Source organism: Heterodontus francisci, chromosome 19 (genome assembly GCF_036365525.1).
Source record: "Heterodontus francisci isolate sHetFra1 chromosome 19, sHetFra1.hap1, whole genome shotgun sequence".
Classification (NCBI taxonomy): domain Eukaryota; kingdom Metazoa; phylum Chordata; class Chondrichthyes; order Heterodontiformes; family Heterodontidae; genus Heterodontus; species Heterodontus francisci.
In genome coordinates, this window is record NC_090389.1 from 50,849,688 (window position 1) to 50,866,313 (window position 16,626).

Consider the following 16,626-nt stretch of genomic DNA (forward strand, 5'->3'; position numbering starts at 1 on the left):
ATGGGGGACCAATCCTTCAGGTCCCCAGCAGCAGCCTCTTGCTGCCCAAAATCCCACTCTAGCCAGTTAACGTTTTTTGTCAGTTTAACACTGATGGCAGTTATGCAGATGAGGTCCAGGTGTTAAAAGCTCCTGGACGTAAGCAGCAGAGGGTCAGACAGTTTGCCATTCGCCTTGGCTTCTCTTCCACACAACTTTCAGTTGGGAGTTACAGTCAGGGCTATAGAATTGATTTAGACTGAGGTGGGATTTCTATGAGCGCAGCAGCTTTTTGCTTTCTTTTGTATCAAGAAAGAAGCCAGCAGCTAGCTAAAACTAGACAAAAGAATTCATTTTTATCACATTCACATCTCTCAGAAACCTCTCAAACACTTCACAGGTATTGGCTTACTTTGAAGTCCAGCACCTGCTGTAATATAGACAAACACAGCATAATATACTGTGTTAATACATCTGCTGAAAAAGATCAGTTCGTTAATGCAGTCTGGAAACTAGTCAAAACAGGAGAATTCCCTCAATGAATGTTGTAAGAGCCTTTGAATTTTAGGAATTCATAGTTTTCTCTGCAAAGTATAGTTGAAATTTCCTCACTTGCAACAAATTTACTGGCTGGCTCCTTGCAGCCTTATTACACAAGAGGGAGTCTTAAGAGTACAATGGTGAAAGACGTGTGAGCCGCATGGAAGATGGCAGGATCCCCAAGGTCACATTGTACAGCGAGCTAGTCACTAGTATCAGACCCACTGGTCGTCCATGTCTCCGCTTTAAAGACATCTGCAAACGCGACGTGAAGTCCTATGGCATTGACCACAAGTCGTGGGAGTCAGTTGCCAGTGATTGCCAGAGCTGGTTTACAGCCATAAAGGCGGGGCTAAAGGGTGGCGAGTCGAAGAGACTTAGCAGTTGGCAGGAAAAAAGACAGAAGCGCAAGGAGAGAGCCAACTGTGTAACAGACCCGACAACCAATTTTATCTGCAGCGCCTGTGGAAGAGTCTGTCATTCTAGAAATGGCCTTTATAGCCACTCCAGGCGCTGCTCCACAAACCACTGACCACCTCTAGGCGCTTACCCATTGTCTCTCGAGACAAGGAGGCCAAAGAAGAAGGTGAAAGACAAGGAAGTACCTCTGACTGATCTTGTAAAGTTGTTGCAATTTGTTACAATTTCTTCCAACAGCAAGTTATGTCCTTGTATTAAAGTCACAAGCACTACATTTCAGAAGCAATCAGAGGCAACTAAAAGATAGGCCAGTGCACATCTACAAGGTGGACCAATAAAACCGAACAATATGGTGCTATTCGAAACATGATTAGTATTTCTGATAAGTTTATGAATTTTCATCCACGCATGTTCAAGGTCCCTAACAAATATTCTGCCATATTCCAATTGGTGGTGGTGACTACTTGTTGAATTATTTCTCTCAAACAGTCCTGAAGCTGGGCTGGTGAAGTAGCAGTGCACATCATCATAGGTGGTGGATAACAAGATCATTTACTAATTATAAAAAGTGCAGGTAATATTGCAACTGGATTATTTATTGGCTAACCAAAATGAAGTGCTTCATTACCAATAAATACTTAATGCCCATTTCTGAAATACATGCTATTGTCTCTGTGGTTGCCAGGTAACTAAGCATGCTGCAGCTTTGTAAAGGTGTTGCCAGAGGCCTTAATGCAACTCCCATTGGTTTGAGACTGTTGTCTTGTGTTGCTAGCTTGCTTCCCTATTAGAAGTACTGTAAACAATTACATTGTCCAGTAGCTCATTTTGATAAACTGTTTATATAAAGAGATCAGCAGCATATTGGAGTTGTCTCTTTATCAATAGATTTGCAGGATGTGGCTTTGTTTCTACAATTCCCCACAGAAAAGAATTGAAAAGTTAGAAGAGAAACCACCTTGTACTTCATTCATGCACATCCTCTGTGAACCAGTCGAACCTTGGAATAATCTCCAGCTTATCCTCTTGGTTGGGAAGGTGCCTAACTGAACGTCCTCCACAAACAAAAAACAATGAAAACAAAAAGACCATCCCCACCAAAACAATCCTTGGTTAAAACAATTTATTTTTTAAAAGAACGAATAGGCAGTAACCTTGTGTTTCTGAGTCAGAACATGCAACCAGTGATATTCAAGGTCCTGCGCTCCTTTCCAAAGTATCATTCTTCTACAGTCCACAATGTTCCAAATCTTTATTACTGGCAATGTCACACTAAAGAAGAAGAATATTCAAGAAGATGCAACGATTTGTAAATGGAGCAGAGGATGACTGAGCTTCAGACAGAAAGCCTGGGTTAGCTTTTACATAAATGCTCAAATTCTGCAACAGGCCAGGAAAACACTTCAAAACAGAGAGCAGTGAATATATTCAAGGCTGAGCTAGACAGAGCTCGACACCATCCAGGACAAAGCGGCCCGCTTGATTGGCAATGGCATCCACCTCCTTAAATATTCAATCCCTCCACCACCAGCGCACAGTGGCAACAGTGTGTACCATATACAAGATGTGCTGCAGCAACTCACAAGCCTTCTTCAACAGCACCTTCCAAACCCTCGACCTCTTCAAACTAGAAGGACAAGAGCAGCAGACGTGTGGGAACACCACCATTTGCAGTTTCCCCTCCAAGCCACACACCAACCTGACTTGGAAATATATCGCCGTTCCTTCACTGTCACTGGATCAAAACCCTGCAACTCCCTCCTTAACAGCACCATGGATGTGCCCGCAGCAGAAAGACTGCAGCAGTTCAAGAAGGCAGTTCACCACCAGCTTCTCAAGGGCAATTAGGAATGGGCAACAAATGCTGGTCTTGCCAGTGATGCCCACATCCCATGAAACAAATAAAAAAAATCTGGCAATACAGTTCAACATTACCTCAAATTCGATGGCACTGTACCTATTTTGAGAATAAGAACCAAGGTCAAATATTAGGTGTGCCTTGGACCTGTACACTCAGGCGCAGTGATCATTCACCGCACACTTGATTTTTGGCACAAATTTCACATGATGGCTAAACTGAGTATAAAAACCACCAATAATTAAAACTTCTATTCAAATTTATAAGCCTGCATTATGCATTTTGCCAACTAGCAGAACTGATTCTATGAGGCCTCTGCCAATTCCGTCATACAGATGCACTTGGACAAACTGACAATTTCCACCAGGACAAAGGGAATCAATCTCATCTGTGTTCAATGCTTTGCGAAAGCACGTGGTCAAGATTGGGAACTTGCCCATGTTCATGAACTGTGTTGCCAGATGACTCAAAAGTTGGAAATAGTTGCCTCAGCAACATTAAGAGACATTTTAACTGCCATCTTTTTAAATAGCTGTTTGGTTAGGATTAGTGGGGGGTGTTGTGAATCCTGCTACTTTAGACATCAACGACTGTATGGGGCAGGCTCAGTGGACCAGCTGGTCTTTTCCTGCTATTGCTTTTGTATGCTCAGATGTTTCTAAACCCTTTGGTTTATATTAATCTTAAGCATAAAATAATAGCCTAAAGAAATTCACAATTTTTGCTTCCTTGCAAAATATTTGTATGAAGTTAAAGCCAAATAATGGAACTATCTCATGATCAGGAGAGAAGCAAAGTATCTGTGTGGGAAACTAAAAGCAAAACTAAAAATTTGCGGCAATAATAGTCCAGTGGGGTCTTGTTGTCAAAGTGAACCTTATGTTCATCTGCAATCTGCTTCTCTGGGCCTGACGTCTACACTTGTCAATAGACAGACAGGGACAATTATTCAAAGTGAATGAACAGAAGACAGTGATCAACAGCACCCAATGAAAACCCATGACAGGCAGTCGATGAAGATAATTTATCCAGGCAGGCCTGTTTAACTACTGCACAGAGAAGTCAAACATTAGGCATTCACCTCTGCTTCACAGTGGCACTGCAAATAAAATCATAAAAAGCATATTCTTCAAATACTCAATAGTATTCCAGCAGATCTTAAGAGACAGTGTGCAACTACCAACTGGGGGAATACTTGATCCCTTATCTAAGGATTAACAGATACATGTCTTTAACCTTAATGCTCCTGCCATTACGGTGAAAGGGCACTGATGAAAGCAATGTGTAACAGTGTGACAAATGTATGCTTACATCCTTACAGCCTACTATCAAATCAATGTTTTGTGACATGCTCTTATCATCCTGCTGACAGATATTTGACAGACAAGAAAATCAGCAACATTTGGGTTCTCAGCATTTGAGAGCCAGATAATAAGAACTATGGAGAAGCTCTAATCCATAAAATATCATTTAATGTCTGAGGAATCTGCACATTATGCACCAGTAATGTTTTTGACCAAAAACAGAGCAGCATTTTTAAATTGCTCTGTAGAAAACATTGTAACAATTTATCCAGTGGTATCTGAAACAATCCCCTTGCCAGAATATCACGAGCTTACTTTATTTCCTTTATCACAACCATTTATATAAATACATGCATGTGTACGTACACACACACACACACCATATTATACTTCTTTTATTCATGTCTTGCATTCCTTGTGGGTCAAATGCAGGCAAAATCTATCATGTATCTCTGGAATGAGCTGTCCTTCCCCTTCCCTCCATTTCTGCACCAACCAGGTTAAATTATAGCTCACTGTTAACCATCATCAGGATTTTGAACTAAAACTTTGTATGAAATCAATGGTCCTGTGTTTCTCGCAAGCTCACAAATCACTCACTTCAGGCAAGGTCAACATAGCAATTAAACAGATTATCAAAATATGATATTTTCAGTATAAGACAATAGAGACATTCCATCTAACCTGTGTTTTGAGTTAGTAAAAAAATTTCTAAGTTTGTTATTACATTGAAAAATATAAACATACTAACAGACTGGTTCTCCTACAAAGTACTTCACACAATCACAGCTAAACTGAAGACTAACTTTGAAGGATATTTGTGCTACATATGTTGGTTAAGTTGTGTAAATATGAACCTGAACTAAATGGCATTCAAAAATTGTGTTTCAACATATGCACAAAGTATCTTGAGAAATAAAGAATAATTGACTTACCTGGAATTGGGATAATGGGAATGCTTTCATTAGGAACCACTCGCGGTGAACTGCTATCCTCCACATAGAAGTGCGCTGTCTGAAAACACTTTCTGAGGGGAAAATAAACAATGTGCTTATTCTCTGGAAAACTATATGCACAGACAAGAATTTGAGTCTTTGAAATTGTGGGTGCCTGTAAATAAATCCTGGCGTACTGCCATCATTTAAATTTGCTCTTTATTGTTAATCATTCAAAGGTTTCTGATGGGTCTTTGAAAAAAGTCATCAAAGAATTAAAATGACTGTGAATCTAAATTATTTTTCTGTCCTCAGAAGTGCATCAAAGGCAATATTCAATAGTTTTCAAACCTAACATAATTACACTTTCATTTTTTTTTAAAGTTGTTTTAAAAAAAAAAATAATAGCTTATCATTTTGAGGCCATATGGAGCAATAACACAAAACTGAATTACAGCTGCTAAGAAAGATAAATCAATATATATGCTCTTAAATGGCCTGAGAAGCAGCCTGGGGCCCAAGAAGGATGAAAATATCACACCACAAAGGAGGATTCAAGCACAACAGTTTCTGATGGTGAAAGATGTGTGGCATCACAAACCTCCCAATATTTTACCTGTACTTGATGCAAAGTAACGAGCACAAATTGGTCATCATTGAGAAGGCACGGACAAGAAAATCACACAGAGCTGTGAACAGCCTCTGCATGGTGATGTTGACTGAAGCTGGACTCAAACTCCAGCGTCATTGCTCATCTGATTTAATGACTTTCCTTGGGCTGGAACTGAATATCAAATGAGGCTCTCTGTGCTCTTGTGACAGGAGGAGGGACTGCGATGTTCATCAGGGGCTTCTAACAAAAGGATTATTATAGTACAATGATGCCCTCAATAAACTGTTTGGGAGCACCTGCATATAGCCCTAACGTTGCCATTTCCTGATTCATGTACATTTACTGATATCACCCAGAAAACAAAAAATGCCCCTAATGTTTTTCCAATGCACTGTTCTGTTATACAGGGTGATCTCACACTGTATAACTGCTGAGCAGTAATTACTGTCTGCTAATTAAGGCACTCACAATAACTCAACTGCAGCTAAAGGCTTTGATTATTCATTTGGTGTCTTACTCTGTTTTATCACACAGAATATTAAAATTCTTGGTTATCAGTATATATAAGAATAAATGATAATTCCAAATATGATTAATGTGACTGAAGTATTCTGAATAACTGCACAATTCAAAACCCATGCAGATTTAATTGCTTAATTTCCTCTTTTAATTTTTTTTATTTATTCACAGAATGTAGGCATTGCTGGTAATGCCAGCATTTATTGTCCATCCCTAAAAGCCCTTGAGAAGGTGGCGGTGAACCACCTTCTTGAACTGCTGCAGTTTTTATGGTGAAACTACTCTCACAACACTGTTAGCTAGGGAGTTCCAGGATTTTGACCCAACGAGGATGAAAGAACGGCAATATATTTCCATGTCAGGATGGTGTGTGGCTGGCAGGAGAACTTAGAGGTGGTGGTGTTCCCATGTACCTACTGCCCTTGTCCTTCTAGGTGGTGAAGGTCATCGACTTGAGAGGTGCTATTGAAGAAGTCTTGGTGAGTTGTTGCAGTGCATCTTGTGGAAGTGAATGTTTAAGGTGGTGGATGGCGTGCCAATCAAACAGGCTGCTTTGTCCTGCATGTTGTCAAGTTTCTTGCGTGTTGCTGTAGCTGCACTCATCCAGGCAAGCTAACAGTATTCACATCCCTGATTGTGCCTTGTAGATGATGGACAGACTTTAGGGAGTAAGGAAGTGAGTCTCTCACCACAGAATTCCCAGACTCCAACCCACTCTCATAGCCAAGGTATTTATGTGGCTTGTCCAGTTAAGTTTCTGGCCAATGGTGACCCCAGGATGTTAATGGTGGGGGATTTTATGATGGTAATGCTGTTGAATGTCAGGGGTAAGTGGTTAACCTCTCTATTGTTGGAGGTGGTCATTGTCTGGCAATTATGTGGGACAAATGGTACTTGCCACTTATCTGGGTGTTGTCCAGGTCTTGCTGAATGAGGGCAAAAGGCTGCTTCATTTACCTGAGGAGCTGTGAATGGTGCTGAACACTGCACAATCATCAGTTAACATGCTCACTTCTGACTGTATGTTGGGCGGAAGGTCATTGTCAAATTAGCTGATGATGGTTGGGCCTAGGACACTGCCTTGAGGAACTCCTGCGGCGATGACTGTTGATGATTCAGCATAGGCTGATGGGGAGATAATTGGCCAGATTGGATTTGTCCTGCAACATTTGACTTTATTCTGACTTTCAGAGTTGAAAAAAAGCAAGCCTAGTATTTATTTTGAGTTAAAGAAAGCATTTGAATTAGAAACTTTTACAGGGTGTGTATCCAATTAATTATGGCATTTATAATCTATTGGCAGATGTTACATTCTAAAATTATGTTAGGAACTGGTGATATTAAAAGTGACCAGTATTGCAAATTGTGACAATAACATAACTGTATTAGTAAGTATTAGTATTAGTATCAGTAACATTACATTTTTTTAAACTAAGGTCATCTTTGAAGCCAATTAAATTCCAATCACAGAAATAGATGAGAATGGTTCACTTTAGTTTTCAGCCAGGAAACTGACATCTAACAGTTGTGTAGGTTCACAACAAGATCTGCTAAAAAAATAATTAGCAAAAGGAAGTCCTCAGAATATTAAGGCATCAACTTTGACCCAAAATGCTTGGCACGAACGTGGCAGGTGAGTGATTAAAATATTAGAAATCGACACTGGCCCATTCCTGCTTGGGTAGTCGACTGTCATTTTAATTGGTTAACTAAAAAGTGCACAAAAGGCATTAACGCAGAACAGGTGGGTGCCTCGTAAATAATTGCAAATCAATGTTATTGGGTCCCTGATGCTATTTTAATTGGACAGGCCAGAAGTCCTGCCTATATGCCAAACTGCTGATTAATACTGTGCAGGATTGGCCTCAGAAAGACTGTCACGACTGGGAAGCAGTATTAAAAAGGGCACTCACCTGCAGGCTTTTAGATCAGTAGGATCTGTGCACTATTGTCATAACTGGATTACCAAGGCAGAGCTTGGCAATTGCTTCTTTCTGATTTTTGCTGCCCTTACTTTTATTGATTAAGCACTCACTGCTCATCATAGATGCTGTTATTCCTTCATTCCTTTAGATGGAGGAAGATAAACAGCAGCAACAGCAGCCTCAACAACCAAGATTATCAGCAGTGGGTCTGTTAGAAAATGGCAGGTGAGGAGAACTGCTCATAGAAGACCTCACCCAGCCCATGAGGTATATTGGCCGAGTCAGTTCCCTGGATATCTCGTGAAACAAGGCAACAGAAGGCCGTAATTTATCAATCAAGCTGTTGCTGAATTAGGCAGTCTTCGGTGCAAGACTTGCTGCCTGATGGACCAAAGGATCATGCTTTACAAATGGCTGTCAAATTCGGCACCACCCTTAACTGTTTTGCTTCAGGCTCCCACTAGGGCAGTATAGGAGACATCACCCAGTCTGCAATGCACAGCTGCATCAAGTTGGTCACCAAAGGTCTTCTGCTTGTCAGAGCAAACCAGTACATTATCTTCCCAATGGACACCAACAGCCAGAAAGTGAGAGCTCTGGGATTTGCAGCAATTGCTGGGTTCCTCATATCTAGGACATAATATGCTGCATTCATGCAGCTACCAGGATACCAGAACCAGGAGTTTTTGTCGACAAGAAGGGCTTTCACTCCAGCAACGTACAACCAGTGTGTGATTTTTTAAAATTTGTTCATGGGATGTGGGCATCGCTGGCTAGACCAGCATTTATTGCCCATCCCTAATTGCCCTTGAGAAGATGGTGGTGAACCGCCTTCTTAAACCGCTGCAGTCCACGTGGGGTAGGTACATCCACAGTGCTGTTAGGAAGGGAGTTCCAAGATTGTGATCCAGTGACAGTGAAGGAACGGTAATATAGTTCCAAGTCAGGATGGTGTGTGGCTGGGAGGGGAACTTGCAGGTGATGGTGTTCCCATGCATCTTCTGGTGGTAGAGGTCGCGAATGTGCTATCGAGGGAGCTTTCGTGAGTTGCTGCAATGCATCTTGTAGATGGTACACACTGCTGCCACTGTGTGTTGGTGGTGGAGGAAATGAATGTTTGTGGATGAGGTGCCAATCAAGCAGACTGCTTTTTCCTGGATGATGTCAAGCTTCCTGAGTGTTGTTGGAGCTGCACCCGTCCAGGCATCACATTCCTGACTTGTGCCTTGTAGATGGTGGACAGGCTTTGGGAAGTCAGGAGGTGAGTTACTCGCTGCAGGATTCCTAGCCTCTGACCTGCTCTTATAGCCATGGGATTTATATCGCCACAGAAAGATAAGGCACGTGTCTGCCGGTTTCACAGTCTGCTGTGACAACAGTATCATCTTGCAAGACACATCCATCCCCCCACTTTACGCCAGAGGATGGCTGGTGAGGACAAGAGATCTGTCTTGTCCTCACCAGGGAAGCTTCATAGATATGGCTGATGCCACACCTCCACAATCGCATCATGCCTGAACAATAGGTACAATTAGATTAATGTGATCAGCAGAAACATCATGCAACACAATGTTCCCTACAATTTTTTTTGTTGTGTGTGGCCTGTTTATTTCAATGCGTGATAGATTTAAATTTTTTTGTGCAGCCATACACGCCACTATCTTAAAATACGACAACTTGTGAGCACCCTGCGCGGTATCTTCCGGGTTGCTGCAGGAACATTGATAGAGCATGCCGTTGGCCTATTGAAGCAAAAGTTCAGCAGCCTTAATCGATCTGAGGGCTCTCTAAAATATGGCCCAGACAAAGTAGGCTGCATCAAGCTGGTCGCTGTTGTGAAGAGAACAAGGAAAAGGTCAGTATGTATTTGGAATGAGAATGAGAATGGGAGGTCGTACGGTGTCACCTTGTGATGGGCGGTGAGCAAAGTGATGGAATGCTGGGGATAGATCAGCGTGCTGAGGACTACTGGTAACCGAGAGAAATGGAGAATGCGAGCTGTACACACTCTTGCTACTCTAGTGAGGTCATTGAAACATTTCCAACATCAAATCCAGATCCTGAGGGTGATGCACCTGGATCTGACATCTCTTTCCAGGCCTGGGGGACCTCATGCTTTGGCACCCTCATTCCAGTGCTGGGGTAAAATTACATCTCTCCTCTCCCTGTTCTCGATCAGCTGGTGCACCAGGGAAGCTTCAGAGAACCTCAAAGCTTGTTTCTTGACTCTGTTCCCTACTCTGTTCAGCCAAAATGACCGAGGAACCAGAAGGCAATACATTCTTGTTTTAAAAGGTTAATTGTCATTTTTAACAGGCCTCTGGCTGACTCAAGGAAATTACGCTAAGTGGTTGTGAGTCCTGCTGTGTCAGCCAAACAGATGGGAAATACAAATGTAAGATTATAATCAGTCCTGGAAGTTAAAAGGCTGGGTATTCTGCGATGAGTGGCTTACCTCCTGGCTCTCCAAGCCTCGCCAACACCTACATATTGGAAATGTGATGGAATACTCTGCACTTGCCTGGATGGGTGCAGCTGCAATTAACTCAAGAATCCACCCATAATAAAGCAGTCCTCTTGATCGGCAGCCCATCCACCAACTATTATGAAGAGGAATAGGGGAGTTCTCCTCAGTATCTTGGCCAATGCTTACCCCTCATCCAACATTACAAAAACATATTATTTTATCATTATCATATTGTCGTTAGGCGTTTGTGGGACCTTGCTCTGTGCAAATTAGCTGTTATGTCGTCTACATTACAACAGAGACAACACTTCAAAAATATGTCATTGGCTGTAAAGCACTCTGGGACGTCCCAAAATCATGAAAGGTCCTACATAAATGTGAGCTTTTCTTTTTCATTAATTCTTTCTCAAACATCTGCTCCCTGCACCATTGGTACACCATGGCTACAGTGTGTACCATCTACAGGATGCATTGCAGCAACTCACCAAGGCTTCTTCAACAGAACCTGCCACACTCGCGACCTCCATCATCTGGAAGAACAACAGCAGCGACTACATAGGAAGACCACCACCTCCAGTTTCCCCTCCAAGTCACACACCATTCTGACTTGAACATATTTCTTCATTGTAATTGGGTAAAATTCTGGAACTTCCTATCGAACAGCACAGTGAGAGTATCTTCACGACATGAACTGCACAGGATCAAGAAGATTATCCACCACCTTTTTCTCTTGGGCAACTAGGATAGGCAATACATTCTGGCCTTGCTAGAGACACCCGTAGCCCGAGAATGAATAAAACATGATTAAATAATCCAGGGCCTGTTTTCTGCTGCAGCAGGTTAAGTTTCTAAGTAATTTCCTCATTACTCACCCACCCAAAACCCACCTAGAGTTTGCATCAGGTCTTTACTGAATATAAGCAAGCTAAGCAATGGAAAGGATGAGTTTGCTGCAGTTTTTTTCATTTGAGTAGAAATACATGAAAAATTTTGAGATATAGGTACTCATCTTCTTTGGTCAGAAAAGAATAGTTGAAATTCATGTTATATGCTATCTAACCTGAGGTTAAATGCCATCCATTTCCATTTTCACAATTTAGTTTGTGTATCATGAAACCAACAAACCTGTCTAATCTGGTCTTAAATTTTTAAACGTTAACAGCAGATATGCACCTGATTTTTTAAAATCTAGGCAAGTTTCTAACAAAGATTATATTTATTTACATGTTAGTAAAGAACAAATATGGACTTCAGTAAAGCTTGATAAAGGATTAAAACAGCTTACATGAAAAAAAGTACAAACTAGAATCGTCTCCTAAGATCAGCATCAGAAGCTGCTTACCTCGTATCTATCCCTTAGTGCTAGTAGTTTCATTTTCATTTTCTAACACTGAACTTATGGCGTGGTTTCTGCAAACACCATTTTTATGTACAGAAATAATAAAGTCTATTTTCTACTCTAATTTCTAAAAACTAACATTTCTATACCTCTGAGGCAGAGGTATCGATATTGAAATTAAATTTACATTTTCGCTCAAATTCACACAAATATTGTATTACTGTTCAATATTTTTTAGGTTAATTTGCTTAACTATGGATAACAGAATATGGATTAAACAAAGCAATAGGGCATTCCCAAAATCATAGAGCAGATTTCTAATTATTCCCCAAATTGTGCTCTTATTGTTCCTCTGCATACATGGCTGATCAAATCTAACACAGGCTGTAGAGATGAGCATGGTTTTCAATATGTATAATCCTTTGAGCTTTGGGAAGCTGGAGATATGCAAACAAACTGGTTCTCAAGCAGTTAGTGAGCATATGTCATAATTTTGCTGAACACTAATGGTAAGAGTTATAAATTGCACAATTAAGAAAGGATACCATACTTTTCAAGTGCTTTAGATAGACACACTGGGATTCCTCGTCAGAGGATTAAAATTTCCATAAAACTTTTGACTATCATAAAGGACTGCAAAGTTCATGGACATTTGACTCGCCTGTTCCACAAAGCACCTTGCAGTGATCGTGCTCTACATCTCAAGAGAGACAAATATCAGTAGAAAGTATACCAGTGCAGTGCAACATTGACAGTGGTTGTAAAGAAGTTTAATGAGTGCAACAATAACTTCAGTTTAAATTATCAACCAATTACTTCTAATTTTAATAAATTATCTTTTGTCTCTAAATTTTAAAAAAGATTGGTTCATTTGACTACTTAATCAAGTCTCTGTCGACTTTGACAGTTTCTGAGCCGCTGTAACCAAGAAAAAAATTGTGAAAAGAAACAACCGGGCTGAATAGTGAAAATACGAGATGCATAAGAGTTTTGCTTGATTACCCTTGGTAATTTTGTGAAATTTTCCTTCAGAAGGTTAAGTGGGGCAGGGTCCATAATATAGACTGTATGCAGGTTGTGAATGAAATGGATTTCAGGTGAGACCAAGATATGGAGGATTGAAGGGGATGATCTATGTCCCAGCAACCTAGACACAGTTTATAAATGCAGCAAATATTTCAGTTATTAAAATGAATACGTATCAGCAAACAACTATTGGCTATTATCATGCCCTGATCTTTCGGTGCCACGAAATGCTAAGACCTCCCACTCACTCTACTGCACCAATATATTTTCTGAATTATTCATCCTAATTTCAAGTTTACCACAAATACATAAAGATTTGTTACGTCCAATATTATTAGGCTGCTAATACTATATAAAATAATTCATTAGCATTCCAATAAGCCCACAGATAGCAGCTTTCCTAAAGTAGAATGCACAGTTTAATAAGCCTTTAGCCAGAGCATTTATCCATATGGGACCAAAATTGCCTTGGGTCTCATGAGCAAGTAGACAATGCAACTGCCACATATGGGGCAAAAGTAGTTACTGATGCAAATCACCCATAAAGAAGGATATTTAAACTACAGAGACTCAATTCCATATGTCTACTTAATTCCTTGAGTGTTCTTTGTGTGAAATTGGAAATGTAACCATGAAGCATTCAAAAGAAAATTCTTCAAAAATTTAGATTAGAATTTTGATATAAAAGGCAATAAAGCATTAGTCAATAATATTAATTTTTTAATTTTTGTGCTGTGTACAGACAGCAGTGATAATAGACAACTGCTCCCTTTCTGGGATACTTTCTTGTACTATCTGTACATTAGCAATCAGTATAATCTATGCTTTATTCTGTTGTGCCACAACAGCTTTAGGAAACTGCAGCACTACAAACATTCTAGTGAAGTCGAATAGCACTTTATTGGACATTGTTTCAGACACATTCTTTTCAGAAATTTGAGAAGATATTTTTGCCATTATATGGGGAGATTTAAGGGCAGGCTCTCATCCTGATAGGGCCAGAAGCTATCTGATCTGTTAATTCAATTTGATGGCTCCCATGCTGAATATCAAGAAAGTATTCATTTTTAGTGAACTGTTAAAAGAATTACTATTATCTGGCTGTATCATGTTGAATATAACTTGTACCTTCTGTATGCAAATATCGATGAAACGTTTTACCAAACCTCTTTCAGTGGGATCATACCTCTTTCAGCGTGGTTTTGTTTGTTTGATACATCACCATATTATGATATTTTTCAAGTAATTAAGCATAGCTACTTCTGAAAGCGGTATATGTAAACCTCGGCTCAGTAGTCGCATTCTCATCTCTGAATCAGAAAATTGTGAGGTCAAGTCCCACTCCAGGGACTTGAGCACATAATTCAGGTTTTCAGATCAGATGTTAAATCAAGGTCTGTCTGACCTCTCAGGTGGACACAAAAGATCCCGTGACACCAATTCAAGAGGGCAGCAAAGGAGCACTCTCTGGCCATTATTTATTTCTCAACTAACATCCTTAAAACAAATTATCTGGTCATTATCTCATTGTTGTTTGTGGGACCTTGCTGTGCAGAAATTGGCCGCCATGATCCAACTGTGAATAAACTACAAAAGTATTTAGTTGGCTGTAAAGATCAGTCACTTCTGTTGCCCAATAATTATGTTACCATGACAATTGTACTCAGAATTAAACACAGCTCTAATGAAAAGGAAAAGCTAGAAATTATGAAAACTGAATCAGCACTGACTTTTAAGCAACTCGTCTGCAGGCTGAATCAGATGCAATATATTTTGTGTATCTGTATGAGAATGTTGAGGCCACATTTGAACAATGAATGGGAGTGTCATATGTCCTTTTACTTCAGTGAAATGATTTCAGAACAAATCTGATGTAACCAAAGTAAACATTTCCATGTGTCCTTCATTCCCTTCTAAAACTGCTCTCCAGATGAGAATGCAATTGCTGAAATCTTTATGCCAAACCATGATTCTCAGGAGTATTTTGGAAACTGATTATCCATTATGCGACCTTTGACATGGGCAGTTAAAATGGTGTTTTTGCTTTTCAAATCAATGTAAATAACAGATATTTGCTACACAATAGTTTGTTGTGGGGATAAATACAGCGCTATTCGAGCTTTTACTGTGGACAACTATAATGACACAAACTCTGCACAACAACATCCAGATCTACAACGGTTTGAAGCAGAATTAGTATTTTACTAGTGAAACCGCCAAAATATCTAGAAATATTCTGAATCACTTAAACTAAGTCCCACGATGTGTGGATGAAAGTGGTAGCATATTTGGGAGCAGTTATCTTTTGAAAGGACTGGCTGAAATTCTTTGAGCATTAATATCCATTTTGGAAGAGGAATTCTTAAGTTACTCATGTCTGATAAAGGGTTCTATACAACACTGAAGCGATGTAAATTTCAAAATTAACGGATTAGAAGATAAACATTTTACTGCACTTTTTACTTAAAAATAAAAATGTACCAACAGGTGACATGTTTAAACTAATTTTCTAAGAAGACATAAGAGTCATGGAATATAGCTATTGTTTGAATTAAGTAAACTGTTGAAAGCCTTTAAAAACCTTTCTTGGATAAAGTAAGTTGGATATTTTTCTGCAGCACAGAAAATGGGCTCCTCTCAGGATTCCTTTTGTTCCTTTCGCTCATGGTAATGGAGTCTTCAATATGTCAGTAAAAATGTTTGAAAGACCTCAAGTTGGTAAAAAGGTTTTTTGTGCCTTTTTAATGAGCATCAGTCTCTTAGTTCTGAAAACTGAACAGACTCCTCATGACAAATTTAGCAGCAGGGGGCCTGTCACCATGACAACTTCAGTGAATCCTGAAATGCTCACATTACCATTTGAGAAATAGTTGGTGAAAGTTGCAGAGGAATCACTATGTTGATAGCATTGCGACATTTTTCAATGCTCACTGCTGTACATTGTTATAACAATCATTCAAGCACAGTAAGAAAAACATATCACAAGCCTTATAAAATTTATGGAGCTGAGGCATCAGAAAATGTAGTGGCTAAATTGATAGCCCCTAAAACATGCACTAGGATCATGATGCGCATTTAACCCGCGCCCACTGATTGAAATGCAGGCAGCATGCCAACTTTGGGCTGCCTGCTCATTTGAATGATTGTTGCATGCAGCCAGCGCTAAGCACGCTGTTCATTGGCTGCATTCTTCAGCAGGAGGCCCAAAATCATAACTTCCCAGAACTTCATAAAGCTAGCCAATGCTGCTTGAAGCTAGCCTGCACCTCTTAAAGGGGACACGCATTGTGGCTGGAGCAGGTGCTGGTAGTTGTGCAGGGAGTGAATCTGACCCAGCAAGCACTGAAGAATGGCACAACATTTAGAATCACAGAATGGTAAACAGCACAGAAGGAGGCCAATCGGCATGTCGTGTCCATGCTGGTTCTCTGCAAGAGCATATCAGCTAGTCCCACTCCCCAGCCCTTTCCCTGTAGCCCTGCAAATCTTTCCTCCAGGTGAAAGAGCAAGCTCCAAGGTTTTCGGATGTGGCACTGGAGGCCTTGGTGGAGGAGGTGGAAAGTAGGAGAAATGTCCTGTGCCCACATGAGGCCTGAAGGCTGTCCAGACGCAAGTTCAAAAGGCAGTGGGAGCAGATAGCCTTGCAGAACAATGCCAAGAGTCTAGCCCCAAGGACCTGAACGCAGCACTGCAAGAAGTTC

The 16,626-nt window shown here is 40.4% G+C and overlaps 1 protein-coding gene across 1 annotated transcript in view; it reads right to left on the bottom strand.

The window, feature by feature from the left end:
* Positions 1-16,626, bottom strand: part of LOC137380054 (receptor-type tyrosine-protein phosphatase gamma-like) — an 870,349-nt gene that overhangs the window by 86,598 nt on the left and 767,125 nt on the right. Inside the window, exon 14 of the mRNA XM_068051600.1 lies at positions 5,037-5,128. Within this exon, the coding sequence (XP_067907701.1) occupies positions 5,037-5,128 (92 nt within the window). The remainder of the gene's footprint in view (positions 1-5,036; positions 5,129-16,626) is intronic.